Source organism: Salvia splendens, chromosome 19, assembly GCF_004379255.2.
Source record: "Salvia splendens isolate huo1 chromosome 19, SspV2, whole genome shotgun sequence".
Classification (NCBI taxonomy): Eukaryota; Viridiplantae; Streptophyta; class Magnoliopsida; order Lamiales; family Lamiaceae; genus Salvia; species Salvia splendens.
This window is the reverse complement of record NC_056050.1, coordinates 26,675,614-26,684,344: the sequence shown is the minus strand read 5'-3', so window position 1 is coordinate 26,684,344 and position 8,731 is coordinate 26,675,614. Positions and strand designations below refer to the sequence as shown.

The 8,731-nt window shown below is 37.9% G+C and overlaps 1 protein-coding gene across 2 annotated transcripts; it reads left to right on the top strand.

The window, feature by feature from the left end:
* On the top strand, positions 1-8,723 carry LOC121779723 (probable manganese-transporting ATPase PDR2). Of its 2 annotated transcripts, XM_042177114.1 has the most exons (22): positions 1-213; positions 312-594; positions 997-1,086; positions 1,211-1,413; positions 1,627-1,699; positions 1,849-2,021; positions 2,130-2,301; positions 2,582-2,686; positions 2,770-2,880; positions 2,979-3,065; positions 3,169-3,351; positions 4,314-4,364; positions 4,446-4,571; positions 5,156-5,235; positions 5,496-5,604; positions 5,859-5,987; positions 6,126-6,191; positions 6,333-6,404; positions 6,588-6,742; positions 6,941-7,052; positions 7,142-7,258; positions 7,400-8,723. In XM_042177114.1, the coding sequence occupies exons 2-22, from the start codon at positions 346-348 to the stop codon at positions 8,486-8,488; spliced, it is 3,552 nt and encodes a 1,183-aa protein (XP_042033048.1). In that variant the 5' UTR covers positions 1-213; positions 312-345; the 3' UTR covers positions 8,489-8,723. The 2 variants fall into 2 exon arrangements, with proteins under 2 accessions (XP_042033048.1, XP_042033049.1); XM_042177115.1 differs by lacking the exon at positions 1-213 and having other exon boundaries at positions 579-594; positions 1,218-1,413.
* The last annotated feature ends 8 nt before the right edge of the window (positions 8,724-8,731 follow it).

The window sequence follows — 8,731 nt, the reverse complement described above, 5'->3', positions numbered from 1 at the left end:
AAAGAAAAATCAAAATTCCAATTTTTTCTTGAATTTGGGGGCTAGGGCACGCACATCCAGATTTCAGATTCCACTCCTCTCCATCGCCAAATCTGTTCTTCGATATCTGAGTTCAGCTACTGAGCTCTCCGTCGTCGTTTTCAAGCCTGATCGGCGGCGCCACGACGGAGCCTTGACTCCTCTAGTCCGATCTCCGGCGGCAAAGAATCAAAGGTTAGTCACCCAACACGAATTCTTCTCTCGGTTACGGTGATTATCAGCTGTTACACTACTGCTCCTTTTCAATTTTTGACTCAAATTGGAAATCGCAGAGAATTTGTGGTTGGATCGTCAGAAAGAAGTGTGATGTCGAGGTTCAATGTGGGCGGGAAAGTGGTTGATACGGTTGACTTGTTGAGAAAGAGGCATTGGGCATGGCGTTTGGATATGTGGCCTTTCGCGATTCTATACGGAGTGTGGGTGTCAGCTGTAGTCCCCAGCTTGGATTTCGCGGATGCTTGCATTGTTTTGGGCGGCATTTCTGCATTTCACATTCTCGTGTTTCTGTTCACCGTTTGGTCCGTGGATTTCAAATGCTTTGTAAAATTTTCCAAGGTTCGTCTTTTTTTTTCTGACTGAATATGCTTTTTTTAACCACTCTGTCTTGCTTATATTTTTTGCTTTAAGTTTGATTGATTCTATAGGAAGTGGACTATGTTACAAACTTGTGATGATCATAATGAAATCATCTGAAGTTGACATCTTTTTTATATGTTTGTCGCCCATAGTACTGTGATTGGTATTGATGTGATCGGTATTGATAGTTGAGTTGAGATTTCTTTAGTTGGACATTTAGCTTTTGTAGAAATGACTGCAATAGCTACTAGAATTCCTTTGGCTGTACTTCCTTAGTTGAAGTTCTAACATGTACTGAGCTTCCTTAGTTGAACTTGAGTTATTTTTCTTTGACTGTACTTCCTTAGTTGAAGTTCTAACATGTACTGTGTTGCATGATAGGTTAATGATATACACCATGCAGATGCTTGCAAGATTACTCCAGCTAAATTTTCAGGCTCTAAAGAAGTTGTGCCGCTTCACTTTCGGAAGGTTGGGACTTCAGCAACCCATTCTCTCTGTCATTCTTGAGGAAAAAAAAGAACTGTTGTCTAACTTTGTTACAAAATAAAACTGTATGTGCCTAATTCGTACCATTTTGTTAAATGTTCCTAAGTTGGCAGCTTCTTCTACATCACCAAGTGCAGAAGAGATCTACTTTGACTTCAGGAAGCAACATTTTATTTACTCTAATGAGAAACATACATTCTCTAAACTTCCGTATCCATCCAAGGAAGCAATTGGGTATTATCTCAAGAATACTGGTTATGGTACAGAAGCTAAAATTGTTACTGGTACCGAGAAATGGGGAAGGAATGTGTAAGTTCTTTTAACTAACTAACTAACTAACTATTTTATCTTCTCTCTCACAACACTAAGTGATGTGGTGCTATTATGTAAATAGAACATATACTATTATCTATTTCATCTGTACTCATTATATATGTCAAATGTTCATGTACTTTTCAACCGTTTTTTTTTTCTTTTTTCTGAAAGGAGTTTTTTGCTAATTAATAAGTTTTGACTATGCAGATTTGAGTATCCTCAACCCACATTCCAAAAATTGATGAAAGAGCAGGTCATGGAACCATTTTTCGTATTTCAGGTATATAGTAAATCCAACTACCTTTTAGTTTCAGCTTGATTAATTGTTTTATTATAGTAATTTTTTTATGTGCATAATTATACTATCATTTTTCAATTTTTTTGGCCCATCCGGAGGTCTTGTCTGAGCTATTGTTGTAATGTATTTAGGTTTTCTGTGTTGGCCTGTGGTGTTTAGATGAGTATTGGTACTACAGTCTGTTCACTCTGTTCATGCTGTTTATGTTTGAATCAACAATGGCTAAAAGCCGTTTGAAGACTTTATCGGAGCTTAGACGTGTAAAAGTGGATAGCCAAATTTTGATGGTTTATCGGTGTGGCAAGTACGTCCCTCTCAATTCCTTTCTCTATTTCTTTAAGAATACTATGCTCTGTAATTTTTATTACTTGCATATATCCTATTATCCTTTACCTTTTACTTTGAAATTTAGGTGGGTTAAACTCTCTGGGACAGAGCTTCTGCCTGGGGATGTTATATCCATTGGGCGCTCTACTGGTCTGGATGGGGAAGACAAATCTGTGCCTGCTGACATGCTTATTTTGGCTGGAAGTGCTATTGTGAATGAAGCCATTCTGACTGGGGAGTCTACACCACAATGGAAGGTTATTTCCATTTTCCAATACTAAAATGATACACTTGTCTTTTGATTTCCTTATTATGCTATTCTCATTTCCCATAATCTTGCAATTCTTGTTATTCTGTTTTTTCCATATAACTGATTTTAGTTACTATAAGATGATGTTCACAGACAGTACATGCAGTAATAACTAATAGCTATATTTGAGATTTGGGAAGAGAAGAATGGATATATTTTGTCCCCAGAAATTTTTTGGTACACTTCCACCTGAAGGTTTCCATTTTAATTCGTTAAGATTTTTGTAGGTTTCAGTAGGCAACAGAGGAAATGATGAGAGACTATCAATCAAACGGGATAAGGCACATGTTCTTTTTGGTGGTACAAAAATATTACAGCATACACCAGATAAGGTTTCTCACTTCTCTCTTCATTCCATTGGCAGAATTCTCACATGTTCTGTTCATACTTAAGCATTCATTTATTTTCCATACAGACATTTCACTTGAAAGCCCCTGATGGGGGCTGTGTGGCTGTTGTGCTGCGAACTGGATTTGAAACTAGCCAAGGAAAGCTAATGCGAACTATACTGTTTTCAACTGAGAGGGTAAAGTTGTTTCTGTTTCTAGGTGGTTTATTAATGTTATATGGATTCTTCTGTTCATAATTTTCTTGACAATTTTAATATTGAATGTGATCTCGTAGGTTACTGCAAACAGCTGGGAAAGTGGGCTTTTTATTCTGTTCTTGGTAGTATTTGCTCTTATAGCTGCTGGTTATGTCCTTAAAAAGGTAAGTTGGTTCTGATAGATGTTCATGAAGATCTCAATGGATCCTTTTTGGATACTTTATTTGGAAAGAACATGGTGTATATTATGCAATAATTGTTCCACAGGGCCTTGAGGATCCAACAAGGAGTAAATACAAGCTTCTTCTGAGTTGTTCGTTGATTATTACTTCTGTGATTCCCCCCGAACTTCCAATGGAGCTGTCAATAGCTGTTAATACTTCATTGATTGCACTAGCCAGACGTGGAATTTACTGCACAGAACCATTTAGAATTCCATTTGCTGGAAAGGTGAGTAGCACAACTTTTTGTTTCTGATAAAGAATTGTACGAATATACATCAGTGGGTTTGTTTAGTTCCAAACTTCAAGCTCTTTATCCTGTTGAGATTAAGATAATACTGTGATTTGTTTATCGATTGTTTGTTGCTTACACTTTCCTTAAACATTGTCCTGTTTTCTTCTTGATATTGTTATATTTAAAACAATTGTGCTGAGTATATACCTGAATTAATTCAAACTAAGGAGTTATGTATTTTATAGGTTCTTTTGAGTCTAGCGAAGGGACCAACTCATTTAATCTCCACGTGTCTTAATTAGGCTGTAAAATATTAAATGTTCTTTGATGTACAAGCTTGTAAAATCTTATTTTAACTTAAGCCTTTCTTCTACCAGAGTATATCAGGTTTAGAGTTGAAAGTTGATTCTCCTCTAAATTGTACAATTTTGGATCATCTTGTGCCTCATTAGCATAACTCATATTACCTTTTAGAATGTTATAGCACATATTTGCTCTTTAATAATCAATTACCTAGAACTAATCGTGAGCCTATTGCCATCTTCAACCAACCAATGAGAAACCTATTTCAGTTAGCAAATTGTCCATCACTATCGACACATGCTTAATATTTTGTAGCCCAGTGCTTCTTATGTAACTGCAATCAATGATACTCTAGACAGCAGCACTCCATAGCATTCTGAATGATATTACTTGATAAATGATAGATACCACAAGCATTTTCTTGAATCCGAAATGGGTTGATTAGAATTATAAATTCCATTACTTTTGGTATTATATCATTGAATTTCTTGTTCTCAGAACTCAATGTTTGCTATTCTTTTTCATCTATAAATGTGTGGATACTGGGTTTTATAGTCTCTTATTGCTATAGTTTAAAAAAATATGCTTCTTTGGCTGTTGGCTGATGATTATTCCGAAGCACACCTGCTGATTTTGAGCTATTTACCTTTCAGGTTGATATATGTTGTTTTGACAAGACTGGGACACTAACTTCAGATGACATGGTATGATGCTCAAGCTGTATTATACGTGCCTCTTCTTGATCCTACAGTATATTGTGTTTATTTTCTTCATTTGTTCCTCAGGAATTTTCTGGGGTTGGTGGTCTGACAGATAGTGAAGACTTAGAAACAGAAATATCTAAAGTGCCTGATCGAACTTTGGAAATACTTGCATCCTGTCATGCTTTGGTCTTTGTGGACAATAAGCTGGTATGGTGTATTGTCATTTGTGATGCATTCAGTTAAGCTCACTGTATAAAAAGTGACTGTGTAAGTTGGTATTGGTTATGAATCGGGAGGACAGGGAAATAGCAAGGGTAGGAAGTTCATAAACTGAAGATTTTGTAAAGTGTATAATGTGTGATTGTATTAGTATGATACAGTGTTTATGTGGTTCATAAAACTGAAGAAAGTTCATGCATTTAGTAAATTACCTTCCTGGAAAATCATGCTTCATCACAATCAGGGTCCCCTATTTGATAAATCTGAAACATTTGATAAGGTATATTGCTCACATGCATTGCAAGAAAATGTAAAATGGTACTATTAATTGTATTATGCTGTCAATATGTTGCTCTTTTATTTGGATTTTCATTTGGTGGGAGATAGAAAAGTCACTCAGGTGGAATCACATAGTTCCATTATCTGCTATACATATTTGAAAGTTTTTATTGACATGACATCAGATTCTCTTTAGTCCAAGATTTAAAATTTCAAACGTCTTAAAATTGTATATTCTTTTTTATAAACTCTTGTTTTATGCAGTAACATTTTCCCTTCATACCTTGACATAGGTTGGTGATCCTCTTGAGAAAGCTGCACTGAAAGGAATTGATTGGACCTACAAATCAGATGAAAAGGCCATTCCAAAAAAGTATGCTATTAATCTCTATTTCAGTTATTGCAATTATGTTGATGCAGTTAATTTATTTTTGTAGCTGATGCTAAAATTTACCCACCCTTTCTGCTGTCATACAAATTGGCTTAAATTTCTCAATGTATATTTTTATCTATTCTATCTTCATAAGCATATATACTCTAAAAACAAGTCTTAGCCATTTCTTGATTTCTTGAATTTGCTGTATTAATGTAAATCTTATGTTGATTTATTCTCCTTGATGTGAACAAATGCAGGGGAGGTGGCAATTTTGTCCAGATTGTTCAAAGGCATCACTTTGCTTCTCACTTAAAAAGAATGGCTGTAGTTGTTCGTGTTCAGGAGGAATTTTTTGCTTTCATTAAGGTACAGAGTCCAAAGTATATGTTTGTGCACGTATCATGCTTCCACATGCACATCCTTGAAAGGTTTTCATAAAAAAGCAATCTTTCAAGTTTCCTATGTAACAGGAATACAAGATGCAGTACTTGTACATTTTTTTGTTTCCTTCTATGAATATAGCTGAATGCATTTATTACTTATTTATTCTCATGACATTTATTCATATATAAATGTTGGATTATAAAATGGTTAATGACCCCATTTCCTTAATATTGCAGGGTGCTCCAGAAACCATTCAGGAAAGGCTTATTAATGTGCCTGCATGGTATGTTGAGACTTACAAGAAACACACACGTCAAGGGTCTCGTGTTTTGGCTTTGGCTTACAAGTCCCTTCCAGATATGACAGTAAGAAAATTTTCTTTGCACCCTAGCCATATTTCCCATTCTTGTACTTTATATATCCAAACTTAATACCATTTCAAAATATAAACCCTTCAAAGTTGTCTGTTTTTTGTTAATGCCACGTTTATTACTGATCTGAAGGTTAGTGAAGCGCGGAGCTTAGAGCGTGACACAGTAGAAAGTGGTTTAACTTTTGCTGGATTTGCAGTAAGTGATCTAAAGAACACATGACCTGATTTCCCCAGTGCCCCCACCTTCCATTCTGGAAGCACAAATATTAAATTGATCAATTTTCTTTAGAGACCTATCAGTTAGATGCTATAATTGTTTGTATGATGGGTACTTCAGGTTTTCAATTGCCCTATCCGTGGAGACTCAGCCACTGTGTTGTCTGAATTAAAAGCATCCTCACACGATCTGGTGAGCACTTTGTGCTACTGTTTTTAATTTGTTATATGGAACTATGGAAGTATGAAATATTTAAATTTTGTGATGATGGATATATGTTAATGCATGGACAGCTTCATTAAATGAACAAACAGAAAATTATATTTGCTGATTCTATTTTTCCCTCATTTGAGGAACTTATAATATATATTTCAGGTGATGATTACTGGTGATCAAGCTTTGACGGCTTGCCATGTTGCCCGCCAAGTTAATATAATTTCAAAACCAGCACTAATTCTTGGCCCGGCTAAAGGCAATAATGGTGGGTATGAGTGGGTTTCTCCAGATGAGACCCATACAGTTGTCTTCAGGTGAGGATACTTTCTGATTTAAGGGTTTCAGTTTACTTTCACTATAATAGTCATGTATATTATCCTCAAACTACCAAATCTTTTCCTTTTCTTATTCGGTGTTTGTGCATTTCCCTATGTCTTTACCTATAAACTTACACAGTTGCTCCTCCTTTTACTGAGCTGCTTTAATGTTTTTTGTTTTTGTCCTTTTGAAAGCAAGAATGAGGTTGGAGATTTATCTGCGAGTTATGATCTTTGCATTGGTGGTGACTGCATGGAAATGCTGCAGCAAAGCTCTTCTACCCTTAAAGTCATTCCTTATGTGAAGGTGCAACTTATGGCTGTTTATTTGTGGCTCAGCCTCATTGCTCTCTTATTGTTAGTTCTTAATTAAAAAAGGTTTCTACATTTTCCTAGGTATTTGCCCGTGTTGCTCCTGAGCAAAAGGAACTCATAATCACTTCTTTCAAATCTGTGGGGAGGGTGACGCTTATGTGTGGTGATGGCACAAACGATGTTGGTGCTCTAAAACAGGTAATTACTCTAATATCCACTTGGATGAAATATTTCTCCAGAGGCATGTATGAAAGTTTAATTGGTTATCGTAGATATGGCAAATTTCGACTTGCTTGTTGAGTAAAAGAAATTAAGTGAATCTTGATGATTCTTGTACAGGCACATGTTGGGGTGGCTTTACTTAATGCAATACCCGCGGGACAAACTGGGAAGTCTGCAACATCGTCAAAGAACGAAACTGAGAAGTCTGGTAAATCTAAGAAACCGAAGCCTGCAAGTGGAACTGCTGATGGTCCTTCAAAGAGCAAACCTGCTTCAAGGTCGGAGTCTACCAGCAACCAGAATGCAAACCGTCATCTAACCGCTGCAGAAATGCAACGGCAAAAGCTGAAGAAACTAATGGATGAGCTAAACGAGGATGGTGATGGTCGTTCTGCTCCAGTTGTTAAACTGGGTGATGCCTCGATGGCGTCACCATTCACAGCAAAGCATGCTTCAGTCTCTCCAACTATCGACGTGATCCGTCAGGGTCGTAGCACCCTCGTCACCACGCTCCAAATGTTCAAGATACTCGGGCTCAACTGTCTTGCTACTGCCTATGTCCTGAGCGTGATGTACTTGGACGGCGTGAAGCTGGGCGATGTTCAGGCCACAATCAGTGGGGTCTTCACTGCCGCCTTCTTTCTGTTCATATCCCACGCCTCCCCACTCCCGACACTATCAGCCGAGAGGCCTCATCCCAATATCTTCTGCTCCTACGTCCTGCTCTCCCTCCTAGGCCAGTTTACCGTTCACATCTTCTTCTTGATATCATCGGTGAAGGCAGCTGAGAAGTACATGCCAGAGGAATGCATCGAGCCCGACTCAGAGTTCCACCCGAACCTCGTGAACACCGTTTCCTACATGGTGGGCATGATGCTGCAAGTGGCCACTTTTGCAGTCAACTACATGGGCCACCCTTTCAATCAGAGCATCTCACAGAACAGACCTTTCCAGTATGCCCTCGTCGGGGCTGTTGGCTTCTTCACTGTCATTACCTCCGACTTGTTCCGGGACTTGAACGATTGGCTGAAGCTCGTGCCCTTGCCGAAAGAGCTGAGAAACAAGCTGATGCTCTGGTCGTTCCTCGCGTTCCTGGTCTGCTACAGCTGGGAAAGATTCTTGAGGTGGGCCTTCCCCGGAAAGATGCCGGCTTGGAAGAAGAAGCAACGGGCCGTCGCGACGAGCGCAGAGAAGAAGAGAGTCTAAAGCAGGCTATGGAATTTTGGTATGATATAGCATCACTTCTAATGGCTAAATCCCCATGTTTTTTCTCTGATACGAGGAAATTATTTTTTGTGCATGGATATTAATTTTATGTCGCCGCCGCCGTATGCGGCCTTGCGCCACCACCAGTCCTAATTTGTGGGGACAGTTTTGTCTTTTGGATATAAAATACGACAATTTTAATCAAATTAATTATCAGGTGTTTTGTTTAGTTTAATTCGTTGC